The sequence below is a fragment of the Dipodomys ordii genome, unplaced genomic scaffold (genome assembly GCF_000151885.1).
Source record: "Dipodomys ordii isolate 6190 unplaced genomic scaffold, Dord_2.0 Scaffold9, whole genome shotgun sequence".
In the NCBI taxonomy this organism is placed as follows: domain Eukaryota; kingdom Metazoa; phylum Chordata; class Mammalia; order Rodentia; family Heteromyidae; genus Dipodomys; species Dipodomys ordii.
In genome coordinates this window covers 10,888,828-10,905,200 of record NW_012267225.1, presented here as the reverse complement: position 1 = coordinate 10,905,200, position 16,373 = coordinate 10,888,828, and the positions used below count along the sequence as shown (strand labels likewise).

Sequence of the window (16,373 nt, the reverse complement as noted above, 5' to 3'; positions counted from 1 at the left end):
ACTTAATTAAACATTGGAATTAAAAATGTGTCCGTTTTCTCCTCCTCTGCTTCCTGTTCTGTTTCATCACTATGTTTGACCATATATCATTATTTTTCAGTGATTATTAAAAATGAGCCCAATCCTTGGAAGACATTGGAAAGATGGATAATGTGAAGAAACCTGGCTAATTTTATATATGAGACAGTGTAAATTACATTGGAATATTAGTTTCAAAAAGCCTGTGTTCTGGCCCTCTTTATATGTCTACCTTGTGTTTCAGAAAAGGAAAGAGAAGAAAAAATATCTTCATGAAGATGCAATATGCTAATCAACTGAGAACCCAATTCAATGATGTTCCAACAGAGTCTATTCTGATTAAGCTATCCTGCTGAATAGTGCAAAGTCCAAACAATAAATAAGAAAGATCCTATGTTCTACAAATTCCTAAGGAAATTCTAAACTGGATATATGAACAGATGCCGTGGCTCCAACAGATGAGAGGATCGACAGTATATGCGGGTGTCAGGAGAAGCTCACTAAGTTTAGATGATATTTGATTCAGGTTACACCAACACAGTGGCTCAAGTAGGGAAGAGGAGGAAGCATATGGCACTCAATTGGGAACAGGATACATTCCAAAATGATTTTCCAAAGGAAATGGCTAGAGCTGATGCAGAATTGCTGTTATTTGTGAAAATTTGTGATCAGTTTAAAAAGCACGACCAGGTCTTCTGAGCACAGTTGATACTAGGAATTTTTTTTTTCTGTGTGTTGGATATCAGCTATCCTTTGTTGGGTCCAGATACCTTGTCTATCTGGCCAGGCAGAAGAACATCTCTCCGTGACCAATTGAATGTATTGACAATAAGGGGGCTAATTCTGATAAGAAAGCCGGATTTACAACAGATTTCAATGTTTCTGATGAATTCAAGGCCTTATGCAAATTAACACTCATATTACAAAATCTATAATGAACTAGTTGAGATACACAATAGAAATCCAGCTGCAATTTCTTGTGCATGAAAGTTGGCCAAAAGTTGAGAAAATACCAAGAGAAAATCTCTGCCAGTAGGTTTTTGAGCGGCATTCACAAAGAGAATCACCTCATTTTTCAAGGCCAATGAAATAATTCAAGGAAGTAAAGGGAAAGCCCTTTTGCAAATAGTAAACTATTAAACAAAGGAATTATTATTATGCAATGAAGATTTCCTATTAAATGGTCAAAGTAATATTAATTATGAGGATCTTAAAAATCACATAAAGGGAATTTTAACCCTTTTGTAATACTACTTAAAAAAAGAGAAAAAATGAACAAGCTTGGTACTGGTGACCCATACCTATAATCCTAGTAACTCAGGAGGCTGAGATCCCAGGACCATGGCTAGAATCCAGCCAGGGTAGGAAAGTCTTTGATATTCTTATCTCTAATTAGCCACAAAAAGCCAAAAGTAATACAATGCTAGAAAAAGCTCAGGAAGTTCAAGGGCCGGGACTGGGACATATGTGCGCGCACATGAACACACAATCATAAAGGCCACCTAAAGGACAAACCTCAATCTTTTCCACCAAATTCATGCCAGCCGAGATTGAAGGAAACCTAGCCAGTGAGTATGTCCCAGAATTTAAGAAAGCATTCACTCTTTAAGTTAAATACGAACAGGGTCGAGATCAACAATGAACCTGCCCTTACATGGATGGGTCAGGATCCACACAATAAAAGATAAATCTCACAGAGAGCAGGAGTCTATCCAAGCCCCAAATAATTTTGTTTTATGTTTGTGGTAATACATGACATCATATATTAATAAATGTCATTGTCTATAACTTCTGTACATTACCTTTATAACAATAAAAAGTTTTTTAAGAAGAAAAAGGAAAAAAAGCAGTATCGTATTTCTCTTCCAAAACTTGCAATAAATGTTCTGCTCCAAGAAGTAGGGTCTTATCTAACCTGAAGTCTTCACATACGGCCACATATGTAAGGCTAAGATATGGGTGGTTGATAAATTAGGGGTGAGGATGTAGCTGAGTGGTAAAGTGATTACCTAGCATGCTCAAGGCCTAGCTTTGATCTCTGACATAATTTTACAAGTGGAAAATTAAAAGTAACAATACTATTTCTTTTATATGTTGAAAGCAGATCTCCAATCATTTCATGCATGCTTATCAACCAGTATATCCTTTTTCCTTCCCTTCATTTCCTTTTCCCTTCCCTTGCCCCTTCCTTTCTTTTCACTTACTCTCTGCTTGCTTATTTGCTTGCCTGCCTGCCTGCCCTTCCTTCCTTCCTTCCTTCCTTCCTCTCTTCCTTCCTTCCTTTTTTCTTTCTTTCTTTCTTTCTTTCTTTCTTTCTTTCTTTCTTTCTTTCTTTCTTTCTTTCTTTCTCTCTTTCTTGTAGAACATTTTAAAACACAAACTCAGTCTGCATGTATGAAACTAAAACAATGAAACATGTTGAAATGGTCTTTGGAAGAGGGAGGGGGGAAGCAGCAGAGAGAGTGACAGACCAAGTAACATGTAATGGAAAACATTGTATACATGATCAAAATGCCACAATGAAACCACCTATGTAAACTAGTATGTGATGATAATGAGGAGGAGGAGGAGGAGGAGGAGGAGGAAGAGGAAGAGGAAGAAGAGGAAGAAGAAGAGGAGGAAGAAGAGGAGGAAGAAGAAGAGGAAGAAGAAGAGGAAGAAGAAAAAGGCATCAACTTCATACTTGAAGACAGAATGAACTTGAAATTCAGTTTAAGCACAATTTTTTGGCAAAATATTTTCAAAGAAATTTCAAAGAAATCATCACTGCCAAAATTGTCATTTAGCATATTTTCAAAATCATTTTATATGCTCTGAAATTAAGTTGTCATTAAAAGTAAAATGTGCTAGCTGGGCTCCAGTGGCTCATGCCTGTAATCCTTGATATTCTGTAGGCTGAGATCTGAGGATCTTAGTTTATAGCCAGCTTAGGCAGTATGAGTCTCTTATCCAATTAATCAGAAAAAAGATTAAGTTGTTCAAGTGGTAGCGCAACAGCCTTGAGAGGAATAATCTAAGGGATAGCACCCAGGACCTGAGTTCACATGCCATATTTGGCAGACATACACAAAAATTAGAATGCGCTGTAATTCCCCTTCCTTAAAAACATTGTTAATGTTCTCTAAATCAGTTAATTGAAAAAATACATATTCTATTCATTAACAAATTAGAAACATAGCCATTTGACATATTTAGCCTTCCACAATTATGCACTGAACTATAAACATACACAATTTAAAATGTCAAATGAGCTTGTGAGTTAATAAGTCTTAAAATAACTAAATATTCTTAAACCATGACATAATTAATTCTTCCTTATTAATAAACCCATTAAACCAATTTCAGATACAATAAACAGTGTACCAGCATATTTAACAAGTTAGGCTGCAGGACTGACAGATGATTCTTTAGAGAATGTAACCACATCCTGACCTCCAATGTTATTAAAAATTCCACTTATTAATCCTGTCTTATTGCCCTTCTGTTTTCCTAACATTTTCATCAAAGATTAGGGAGATATTGTCAGCGTGGAAAAGCTTACATTTTCTGCTGTGATGCAGAACAGCTGCCATTCTTGTTTGGATAACCCTTCATTCATATTCTTTCCTTTGCCCCATACTCCCCACAGTAAAATTGTTCAAGTCCCCATCATTTTTGTGCAAATCCTCCTTAGGGAAATTAATGCCACAATCTATCTCTAAGCGTTATTTACTTCTTTTCACCAAGAGGGCCCCAAACAGATCTGTTCTCATGACCACACCTCCAAGGTTTCTCAACGTGGTGGAGATTCAAAGAATTTGGTCCCTGAGATGAATACTACAGAGGTCTAACTAAACCTTACTTCCTCCATTGCTGCTCTCCCTTTCAGAAAGGGACACAAACTGGAGCGATGTAACAGCTTCTGCTTATTTTAAGTAGAATTTTACTATATATTATGGTTCCCTTCTAAGCTTAACCAAAAAACTCATTCAGTGCTAAGCTATTATGTATGGTGCAGGCTTGAGCAAAGCTCTATTTTTATACCCCACATTTTCAAAGGGAGAATTTTAAAAGAAAGAAAAGCTAGACGCCAAGATTTCAAAGGCCTAAATTACAGGTGAAGTTATTTCCAGAACATCTGCAGAATTAACAAATAAATATACTGCATTTTTTATGAGCTTTAACAGGTGTTTGAGACAGGAGTAGGGGTGTATAATATATTTTGTTAAAAGCAGTTTTGAAATGTTAATACAAATAAATGTGAATCAGCTAGACACATTTAATCTAATATTTAATGTTGACCCAAGTCATGTTCCTTTACTAGTAACCACTTAATAACCTCCTACTAAAGAGTAAGAAGTTACTAAAGAGCAAGAGGTTATTAAGTGGTTAGTAGTAAAGGAACACTGCCAAAAGTAGTTTTGCTAATGTGCTCAGCAAAGATCCCACAGAAGGGACAAGAAGCAAATCTGGTTTAATAATCTTTCAACCTAAGAGGTCATCCCTACAGGAGAGTCCCTTTTTGCTCACTGATACTTAGTAGACATGTATAATATGGTACATAGATACACCTGAGTCACACCTTGGCTCAATAATATCAAAGGCTTTCTTCTACATTGAAAGACACCGGGTAAAAAATTGCACAAAACTGTCCCCAAACTCATCATGCTTGAACCTAGTACAAAGTATTTTAAAGAATATAATTATGCTAGGCACCAGGAGTGCAAACTTATAATCCTAGCTGAGGATCATGGTTAAGCCAGACCAGGTAGCAAAGTCCATGAGTCTGATATCTAATTAGCAAAAAGCCAGAGGTGGAGGTTTGGCTCAAGTGTTAGAGTGCCAATCTTGAGTGAAAAATAAAAGACAGCTCTCAGGCACTGAGTTCAAGCCCCACTACTGGAACATGCATACACAGACAGACATACACACAGACATACAGACACAGACACACAGACACAGACAGACAGACAGACAGCAAGACAGACAAACACACACACACACACACACACACACAAAAACAAAGTAAAACCCAGGTAATAGTTAAAACTCTTTCCTCCCATTTCCAGAACACATAATTGCTTTCATCTGATTGATTCAACAAACTTAGTGATTTGCTTACAATCAATTTAATAGAAAAACAATCATTAAATTAAAACTAATTTAAAAATAAATGTAAAATAAAGAATGAGTTGTGTTGTCTGAGGTAGTACTTGTTTTGCTGTTGCATCGCATTTGAAAGCTAATACAACTGAACAAGTTCACAGGGCAGAGGGATAACAGTTTTTTATGAAGAGTAATAATTAAGAGTATCAAAAATCATGAAGGAATTCATTCACTGTGTTCAGTTACCAGCCACACAAACATAAACAGTGAATGAAATAGACTAATGTTTCTGAAGCCAGAATGATCCACTCACCAGTCAGCAGACTCAGTGACTGCAGCCTTGGCCCATGGACCAGCCTCTGAGGTCACAAACCCCACATCATCATGGGAGCTGGAGGATGACTGGTCTGAGAGATGTGGAGGCAGCACAGGCAGCCTGTCGTCTTCTATAATGACAGTATCATCCTGGGGCATATTCACAGTGGGGGACAGCTGGTATTTTCCTGCCAGATGCAAAAGGAAAAAGCAGTTCTAGACAACAATCTAAGTGCAATACCTATGAATATTAATAACCTCCATAATCAGGAAAAGCCTCAACTTCCACATAGCTACAGAGCAAAAGAGAATCTAGCACATTCATTTTTCATAAATGATTGTCAGACCAGAGACCTCCAGTCTGTAACTACCTCTGTCATGGTGGTGAAACAACTCAGACGTGATTTTACTGGTTTGCTTGCTTTTGCAGCCTAAACTGATCATCAAAATGCTCTGAAGGTGAACATGCTAAACCAATTCTAAGGTGAGAAAGTCTTTGAAAAATTTTAGCAAGAAATTTAGAGTGAAGCCTCATTAACTTAAGGCAATCATTCATCCATTCACTCATCAGACAGCTACAGCATACCAGGCAAGTACTTTGCCCTTGGGGAGCTCATCCCCATCAAGAGGGAGGAAAAGACACACACAAACGGCATGGTGGTATAAGCGCTGTGCAGAGGTGCTGTGGCATTCACCTGGGCTGAGTCAGTATGATTGACATCTACATGCACAACCTTTCTTGAGAAAACTGTATTTAAACGTGTTAAACTCCAAAAGATGATTTTAGAAGCAAAATCATTCATCTTTCCCCTTGACCATCCACAGTTCTTGCAGCTTCCTCACTAAATTTTGAATACTTTTACTGAGCAGGATGGACAAGGTTCATGTAGATAAACTTGGATGAGGCCATCTCCCAGAAACATCACCAAGGTCACAAGACATGGACCATCAGTCTAGGCTTCCTCCCAAAACAAGGAACATGGACAATTTCCCTGGCCACCTCACAAGAGGACAAGCAACCTTTCCTCTTTATTCAGATTTCCAAACCATTAAATCAGCTGTGGCAAATCCTTCCCAAACAAAATTTCCACTTTGCTTTCCTAATATCTACCACAATTTTGTACACGGGGGCACTTCTCATTTATTATTAATTTATTTTTTTAAACTGCACACAGAATTGGTTAACTATTTAACATTAGTCTTGAATACAAACTTACAAGAAAATAATAAGAATGATGAGTGTGTCATATTCTTAATACTTTTTAATTACAGTATTTACTTTTGTAGACAGTTCTGCAAAGAAACAAATTATTTTAGTTGCTGTTTATCTTCACAGGGTGGCCCACAAAAGTAAACTTTCTGGAAATCTCAAATGCATTAATATCTTAGGATTGACTATGCTGTTACAGCAACCTACACGTTCACTGAAACTTTCATGCAGCCTCTTGGCAAGAAAAACTTTCTTCTTTGATTTCAAATGCATCATCTTGACAAAATAAAACTGGCCACTTTATATGCATGCTCATGATACAGATGCAAATCAAGTCTAACACACAATCATTTCCCTTTCCTGATTTGAAATCACTCATTTCTTTCTGCTCAAATTTTAGGGTATTAATATAGAAATCTGCTCACCACAATATCATTCAAAAATCAGGCAGGACACATATACCCACACTATTAGCCAGAGAGAGGTTTCCTTCTAGTATAAACTAGTATAAACCACAGTGATCCCTTAACAGGCAGTGTACACTAACATGGCATGTGTGACACTGCTAAATATCAGTCGAACTCAAGAATATTGTATTTGAGAAAAGATCACAGAGAAAACAAAGCATACACATTCATACACACAAAATCTGAAACTTTTACATTCAGACAATATGGAATACTGATTGTTTCATATGATAATCTTTTATTGTAGTATGTTATGAGTAGAAAGATACCTTAAATGATGTATATGTACATATGTGTTTATAGCATGCATATATTTATAAATGGCAAGAAGTCTCTCTAGCCTAAAGCCAATAATTTAGCATTTTTCTCTTACCCATTCTAGGGACTAATATTTCACCAAATTTGATTACTTATATACTCCCCATCAGTTTCATATTACTTAGCTAGTTTACCAAGAGTTACTTTAAATGAACAACTAAACTACCTAGCTACACATTCCACTAAGCTCCATGAAGATGAAACTATACTCCTTTCTAATATTTGGTACATCCTAACTATGAAACCTTCAAGACGGCATCTATCCATTTTTGATGGATAGATTCTCCTTTTTCCTCAGTTAGTTAATCAACATAGTAAAGTAGATAAATAGTAAACCAGTTACTATTTTGCAAAGAAGGGAAACAATGACATACAAAACAATTGTTTACTAAACATTTATTCATTACTAATTTACACAGAATGCAACATCACTCATGATACTGGAAATAACTGAAATGAGGAAATCTGTGCCAGTGAGATGACTTGGAACAAAACAGCACAATGTCTCATTTTCTATGTCAAATGTCTAACAAGATGAAAATACTCTGAACAGAATTATTAAACTCACCACAAATTTATGTACATAGAAACACCGAGATAAATTCTAAAATGAATACAACAGATTACCTGCTTGCTTTAAACAAAATTGTTCAGATAAAGCTAGAAAACAATTAAGGTTCTGTGTTACCAAATATCAACATGGGATGTATTTTATGAGTTAACATGCTGGTTAAATTAGCTATGCCTAGTATTCTGCTGCCTTTATTACTTAAAAAAGCCCAACAAATGGAAATGTTCAAAGATGATCCAATGTGAGCTCACTACCAGTGACTTTTTTATGAATAAATTTAAATCTATTACAATAGAAATGGTCAAAGCTGATGAACTTTGGAGAAGACTTGTTTTGGTTACAATTCACAGCTACAGAGGTAAGCCATGTGTGATGTTTGTAGGACCCAGAAAACCATGCATTCACATAGTGGTCACTTCATCTACATCCACACTGCATTTCTTTGGTTCCTAATTCCACTAAGTAGAAGATGAGTAGGATACAACATGTTACTTCACTGGTAATTTCTAAGGCAAACCTTTTCTTGTCAGCAATGTTGCTGGAATGGAATAAGTTCTGGAGACCATTCAATGCCTTGGCTTACAGAATGGACACTTGTAAATTGATCTGAATAAAGAACAAATGCCTTGAATGTCACTCATGGTTACTGTGTGGTCTTGACATTCCCCAGAGAGGGATAGTTTTAGAAAGAGGAAACAACCAAAAACAAAATAGAACAAAAATCATCATGGGACTTGAAACTTAGTTCTTTTATCTGATAAGTGAGAAAGTGTGTGACTGATGACATCTGACATCCTTCCAAGAGAAAGTCCATTCCTATTTTTAGTGCATTTTTTAGAGGCCTCTCTCCTAGAATGTGTTCCCATTAGAAAAAGATCACAAGTCTTCAGAAGTTTCTTTGGTTTAGAGCATTAATTTTGCAGGGGGAGTCTATGTGAGAATGTTCCCTGTTTACATGTAACTAATTGATATGTAAGATACTTACTCCGAATTTCAATACAAAGCTCTCTATACTATATCAGATCATGCAGTAACTAAATACCACCACAGCCATAACTGTGATTTTAATGGTATAGAGGACAACCATAAATTAACCAACTAGAACCTGGGAAATTTCCATGCAGCCCTATAATATGTAAATTAAAAAACTATTGCAATTAGTGCAAGCTAATGTAAATTCAGTGTTTTCATTTTATATTTGGTACTGTGTTTTGGTGCTTTGCAAGGTAACATCTTTTATATTGTTTTTGTTCTAACTTTAGAGGTTATCTAACCTTAGAAATAGGTCAACAATGAGTAAGGACTGACCAAAATTAAATAATTCCCACATTTTCAAACTGCAAAATAAATCAAATTAAGTATATACATATCTCAAAGTAAAAGTATATAGAATCATTGTAACTCCCTTGTACAACCATTTAAAGTTAAAACATAAAACTATTTTAAAGAAAGCTATATAGGATCTCTAGTTTACAGTATAATATGTAAAAAAAAACTCTTAAGAAAATATGCAAATCCTAGAGTGTCTATTTGGCCTATCATCAAACTATGAAACTGATACCCCCCTGAGCCCACTTGGAAAAAGGACATGCACAGAACATCAGGAAGCACAGAACTGGGGAGGGAAGGTCATAAGATAAGGAGGCATCTGGAGTATTAAAGTTCATTATATATACCTAGCAGAAGGAAAGGGTAACAACAATGCCAACCACAACCCAGGGCAAAAAGGACTAACAAAGTCATAGCTAACAAAATAGGGTCAACAGACTACAGAGAAAGTGAAGGACCCCTCAACCATGTATAGAATTTCAGTAAGTCACTAGGTAAAAAACTGGGGGTGGGTGTGGGGCTTGTTTGTTTTCTAGTTTTAGGTTTTCGCCTTCCTTTGAAGCATCAGGGATTGGAGGCAGGATGCAGGTTACAGGAACTGGTGGACCAATAGTCTCTTTCAGTATGGCAAATCCTATGTTCCTATAATAAAGGGGAAATTACAGCGGATCACTTTGTATGCACACAGATCCAGGGACACACACACACACACACTTTATCTTTCTCAAGGGGTCTAAAATTCCATCAATAGAAAAGAATTCAACAGTCTTTCACCAGTCAAGAAAGAATGGAAATTTCACAGCAGTGAAGCCACTGATACTTAACAAGCAATGATTAAATGGATACCTAACTGCTGTTCAAACGAATAGGTATAATATCATTCTCTAATGGTGTATGCCAAGCAAGTAAAAATAAACATGTGAACAGGGTGGATCCGGGGCTAGTATGTCTAAATTCTACATGTAACAAAATAAGAAAAGAAAAATTCAGCAATTTTTTTCAAGTGAGAATAGGAAGGATTTGAGGGAAGAACAGTAGACAATTCTGTAAGTTGTGTTGATGTGTTTTTCTTCCTTTTATGCCCACTATACAGTTCTTTGAAGCTAGACACTGTTCCTTATTCGTCTTTGTATCTATAGCAATCAATCTCTTGCCAGTGCAGGATTTCCATAAACATCCACTGATGAATTAAACAAGTTCTTGTTTCAAAGAAGCTCCATGATAGAAACTTGAATTATATTAAATGTATTCAAAATGGATTTAAATTTAGGGTTTTACTTTAAATTAGAGCCTAGCAAAAATAGACCAGTAATACAAGGGTTTTATGTCAGGTGTTATTTTAATCAAAACTGCCTCTTATGTTTTAAATTTGAAAATTCTCACAAAGTAATCCTAAGATGAGCAATTCTGTAATCTAACCACTCCAGTGGCAAAGCAGGTCTTTACTGACTGGATCTGTTAGGAGAAAGCTGAACTGCAACAGAGCAAGGCTAATCACCTCATTACCCACTGGGGCCACGCAGGCAGCAGGCAGCTGAATCCAGACAAAGGATGCCGAAGACTATGTCCAACATTTTAAGACTAAAGCTTTGAGGAAGTCTAATACAATTAAAATGTATTCTTTATCTACTAAGTCCAGCCAACTGACTGTGAATATTTCATTTGGATGCATATCTAGATGCATATGTGTTTCCTTTCCTCTTTCTTCTCCTCTAAGCAGTGCTATTGTGACTGACAATAAAACTTCTGAAATCTCCTTGTTATCATCGTTACCTTTTTGGTATGTTGATACTGGGGCTTGAACTCAGGGCCCTTAGCTTTTTTGCTCAAGGTTGGCACTTTACCACTTGAGCCACAACTCCATTTTGTGCGTGCGTGCGTGCGTGCGTGCGTGTGTGTGTGTGTGTTTGTGCGTGCGTGCATGCATGCGTGCATGTGTGTGTGTGTGTGTGTGTGTATGTTGGTACTGGGGCTTGAATTCAGGGCATTGTCTTTGAGTTTGTATGCTCAAGGCTGGCAACTCTACCACTCCGTTTTTGAGTTTTTGATGATTAATTGGAACTATGAATCTCATGGACTTTCTACCAGGGCTGATTTCAAATTTCTCAGATCTCAGCCTCCTGAGTAGTTAGGATTACAGACATGGCCACCAATATCCAGATATAAACATATTTGATTGATCTTAAAACAAACCTTCACTTACTATCTCCAACAAATTAAGAGTACGTTCCTGGCAGGGAAACATTTCTTTGCCATCCTTTTCTTTTTGCTCTTCCCTCATGTTAAGGGATCTAAAACTCACTTAACAAATCAATGTATTGATTTATTCTTTCTACATTAACATTTCCTGAATGACTGCAGTGAAGCTGTTCTTTTTCCTCTTGGTAATACAGAACGCTTTCATATTAATATTACATTAATAACCTCTCAGTGAACCAGAGAAAGCACAAACAAGATGGGAGGAGAGGTGTGACCTGACTTACCCATTATCCTACTGAGGGCAGCATTTCTCGTGGGTGATTCGTCGAGCCCCTCAATCCCACCATAGAGGGAATGGGAGATTCTTCGCTCTCTATCATCCAGCACTGTTTCAATGGGCAGCTCAGGTCCAGGGGGGCTCCCAGGTGACTTTAGCTAGAGAAAAGAGGGATTGGAAAGGAAAATCAGTACTAGAGGCCCATGAGCAGCATGGGGGAATTATAACAACTTGCCCAAAGCCTGCATCCAACTGGGTACCAAATGAACTAGAACTTTTCACCCTGTACCAAAATAATTTGTGATGACAGCTATGCCTAATGACCAACTTTCTGTACCACTTTACACTAGACCCCCCATGAAGTTCTGTCAGATTTCAACCCGTGTAGGAAAATATGTATATTAAAAGCTTTTTTTTAGTCTCATCTTGTTGCTTATTTTTTCCAATTTGTTAGTATCTGTTGAAGTCAATTTAAGTTATGTTTAACTCAGAATTCTTTATTAGATGCTACTCTGTAGAAGTCATGCTTCTTGAAAATAAATGCTGGGCTTCATTCAGCTACAGCTTTTATACCTACAGGATATAACTGTACCTAACTGCACAGATTTGTATGTGTGCTAGTGGAATTATTGTCTCCTCCAGCTGTCAGATCCAAGTGCCTTCAACAAAACACTGAAACTCAATTTCTTCTGATAGAAATGAACAATAACCAGACTATCATCTTATTGTAATCTTTAAATATGAGGTTGTAAGTAACTAAACACTTTAAGATTATACAAAAGGGTTGGGTGTGCTGGTATACATCTGTAATCCCAGCTAAAGTTAGAAAGTTAGATAGGAGGATTTTGACCCAGGTCCTTGTTGGCAAAAACTCAAGACCTCAAGCAAAATGTAACAGGGCTGGAGATGTGGTTTATCAAGAGGCAAAGTGCTTTCTGAGCAAGCATGAGTCCCTGAATTCAAAGCCCGGTACTGCCAAAGCAGCCAGCATATAGCTCATATTTGTATTCTGATCTACTTGGAAATCCAAGGGGATTACTGTTAGGAGCCAGACCAGTCAGAAAAGTCTGGTGGCCTTCACTTCTAAAAATAACCAACATAAAGCAGGTAAGAGGCATGGCTCAAGTACTAAAGTGTCAGACAAACAAGTGAGTAATATGTGAGTCTGAGTTCAAATTCCAGCATTACAAAAAAGAATATAAAAGCCTGGACTGAGAGTTTTAATGAAGCACATATATGAATATTTAGCAATCTTGTACAACCTAACATATAAGAAAAAATGTGTCAATTTCTATGATTATGAATCAAAGCAGCACATGCATTCCTTAAAACAGCTGTGTTTAACCAATCAAATTTTTCCCAAAACTACTTGGAAGAAGACATAAATGCTAGTGAAGCCTTGCAACATTTCTGCTTCCAGGGCAAACAGTATACTTGACTTTCACATTGGTGGTGTGACTCTGAGCACAACCTCTACACGGATTAGCTCCTCAGGAGGCCTTATGCCCACCGGGACTAGCCTGAATCAGAGGCTAAGCATGCCTGAGAAATGGGCTAGCCTGCATAGGTGCAGGGCTCAGCTCAGTTGGATAGGAAAAGCTTGTACTCTCTAAACACAGGAAACTCAAACTTCCAAGGTTCATTCCACTGCACAAATGATTACTTCTATTAGAAGCCATCATGTGTTTCCTATAAATGAAATATTTAATGAAGTTCTGAATTGGAGACTTATCTCTCCCAGTTTGATAAGCACTGGGGAGAGTTAATGCTTCGAAGGGTCAACACAATTACAATTGGAGGCACGTCAAACTGCAGGAGAATAATAAACTTGCAGCACTGGTGAATTGGACTCAATAAGGTTTAAATTGTGAAATGAGGATTTGTTTTATTAGCTTTTTAATTGCAGATTACAACTGACAGCTTTACTGAAAAGTAAATTAAATATTCAAGTTCTGTAATATAAAAATAAATAAATAAAAGAACATTTTCTGAATGAATATAATGCAAAAATCCCAAGATACTCTTGGGAAGGTAAAACCAACAGCAAAATAAAACTCCTGTCTTCCACCTTTAAGAATAAACATATTTTTTTTTAAATAACAAAACTGTGAGTTTCTAGGGCTGTGTAACTCAGTAGTAAATCACTTGCCTAGATGCTCAAGGTTCTATGGCCAGTACCTCAAGAAAAATAAAAAATATAAAATTTTAAATAAGCATACATATTAAAAAACACCTAGTGTATAAGTATTAGACATGTCTTGTTTGATGTTAAAATATTTAATCAGAAGACAAATAAGTTTGCCTAATAATCTAGGTGTAATGGCTCAAGTCTATAAAACTAGCTCTTTGGGTGACGGAGGTGCTAGATCAAACTGGGGTTTAAAGACACAGAGTCTCCATAAATGACCCTGTATTAATCCATGGTTAGGCACAGTGTTTGTGCTCCTGTCATCCCAAGCTGGGAAAAAAGAAAATGGCTGGGTGCAGCAGTGCATGCCGGTCATCCAGTGACAAAAGCAAGCACAATAGAAGGGCTGCAGTCAAGATGGTCTCAACATAAAGTGAGACAGTATCTTGAAGAAATAAAAAGGGGGAGGTGGGGAGGGATTGGCAGAATAGCTCCAGTGGTAGAGTGCCTGCTTAGTAAGTGTGAGGCCTTCATTTCTACCACCAGGACTGCCAAAACCTTGTGTTTTTTTTTTATATATATATATTTTTATATAATAAAACCTTATAAACTTCCTTAAAAAAAAAAACCATAGACATTCCAAGGGACTATCTTAACATTTTATAGTCAAATGAAAGAACTGTCCAATAATTATAGTCATTTCTTTTCTTTTTCTCTTTCCTTCTTTCCTTCCTTTCTAGTTCTGAGACCAGGATTCAAACTTGGTACCTGATACTTCAACTCACTGGCTTGCTCTACCAACTGAGCCACACTTCCAAGATGCATTGTACACATCTATATTCCTAGCTACTCAGAAGGCCAAGATTTGAGGATCATGGTTAAAAGCCAGCCCAGGCAGGAAAGTCTGTGAGACTTATTTCTAATTAACTATCAGAAAAGTAGAAGTGACACTCTGGGTCAAAGTGGTGGAGTCTTAAGCAAAAAAGAGCTCAAGGGGCTGGGAAGTTGGCTCAGTGGTAGAGTGCTTGCCTGGCATGCATGAGGCCCTGGATTCAATTCCTCAGCACCACATAAGCAGAAAAGGCAGGAAGTGGTGCTTTGGCTCAAGTGGTAGGGCACCAGCCTTGAGCTGAAGAGCTGAGGGACAGCACTCAGGCCCACAGTTCAGGCCCCACGACTAACCCCCCCCCCAAAAAAAAGAGCTCAGGGATGGCACCCAGGCTCCAAATTCAAGCCCCATAACTCACAGAGGGGAGGGGATGGAGAAGATGCATCGTATACAAAAACTGCTTTGTTAAATAGAAAAAAAATCAATATATTTCCCAAAAGTTAAGAAAAGGGAGGGAAGAGGTGAGTTGTAGGGGTGGGATGACACTGATCAAGATGCATTATATTCATAAACTGCTTTGTTGAATGGCAACTCCTGGTACAGGTACTTAAAAATAATGAAAATATTCAAATAAGAAAGAAAAATTGTAGTCTTTGGGTCAGAAAAATAAAAATAGTAACAGTCTTTACTGAGACAAGTAAGATGCTTGTTTAGAAGGATTAGCATACTTGTACAATTTCCTGGGAAATATCCTATACCTTTCCACCTCCACCAACATCTAATTTCCATTAGGAAAAACAAACAAAAAAAATATTTAAAGGAAGACATCAGTAGTCCACTGTATACATATTTAACAGAACATACAATGGCTTTAAATTCTATAGTTGAAAAACATTGTTTTGCTTTGCTTGAAGAAAGTAAGTTTCAAAAGAGAACTGCCAGGTGGCCTACCAGCCAGTGGGAGTACACGCTGAACAGCCTGGAAGAATGCTAGCCCATGCCCTCAGAGCCTACATACACCAAACTGTATTAAAATGAGCTTCACTGGAATAAGAGAGTAAACAAGTGCAGTTTTCATTTCAGCATTTCTGCTGTTCAAAATGCAAATCTCACTTAAGTCTGGCCATTACCCTTGTTGTCTGGGCCTTCAGCTCTGCCCAGTCTTTCTGTCCATGAAACAACAAAAACAACCCTACCTTGCATCAAGATCATCCACACTGGCAAGGGTGCAAAGTGATGCAGTATTTTGCTAAAAATTTGGAAATGTATATTATAGGTCAAAATATATCATTCATTTTGATTCTCTGACCAGGAAATTCTTTGTCTTTGTGGTCACTATCGTAAGGAAAAATAAGCTAACTCAACAGTAAAGATTCATATAAATCGATACTTAGCATAACTATTCACAAAGGTATAAAAATTAAGAATAAGTGAAATCTGAAAACAATGTAAATATAGTATGCTTTTGAAAAAAGCCATAAGTTACATATCACTTTTATAATTGAAAAATAATATGCTTTTTACTAAAAAAAAAAAAACTGGACATTATCCAGAGGATATGCTTTTCATTATATACTTGGCACATTCTTCTCTTCATAGGAAAAGTTTAAAAATATGCCTTCTTTGA

General features: G+C 37.0%; 1 protein-coding gene across 12 annotated transcripts in view; it reads right to left on the bottom strand.

The window, feature by feature from the left end:
- The window catches only part of Pard3 (par-3 family cell polarity regulator), a 533,206-nt gene that overhangs the window by 225,197 nt on the left and 291,636 nt on the right, over nucleotides 1-16,373 (bottom strand). For 11 of the 12 annotated variants that reach the window (XM_013009335.1, XM_013009334.1, XM_013009336.1 and 8 more), the window contains exons 14-15: nucleotides 11,797-11,947; nucleotides 5,417-5,606 (exon numbers count right to left, since the gene is read on the bottom strand). In XM_013009335.1, the coding sequence (XP_012864789.1) occupies nucleotides 5,417-5,606; nucleotides 11,797-11,947 (341 nt within the window). Of the gene's footprint in view, nucleotides 1-5,416; nucleotides 5,607-7,436; nucleotides 9,956-11,796; nucleotides 11,948-16,373 lie in introns of those variants that run through there. The other variant, XM_013009340.1, reaches the window with a different exon arrangement.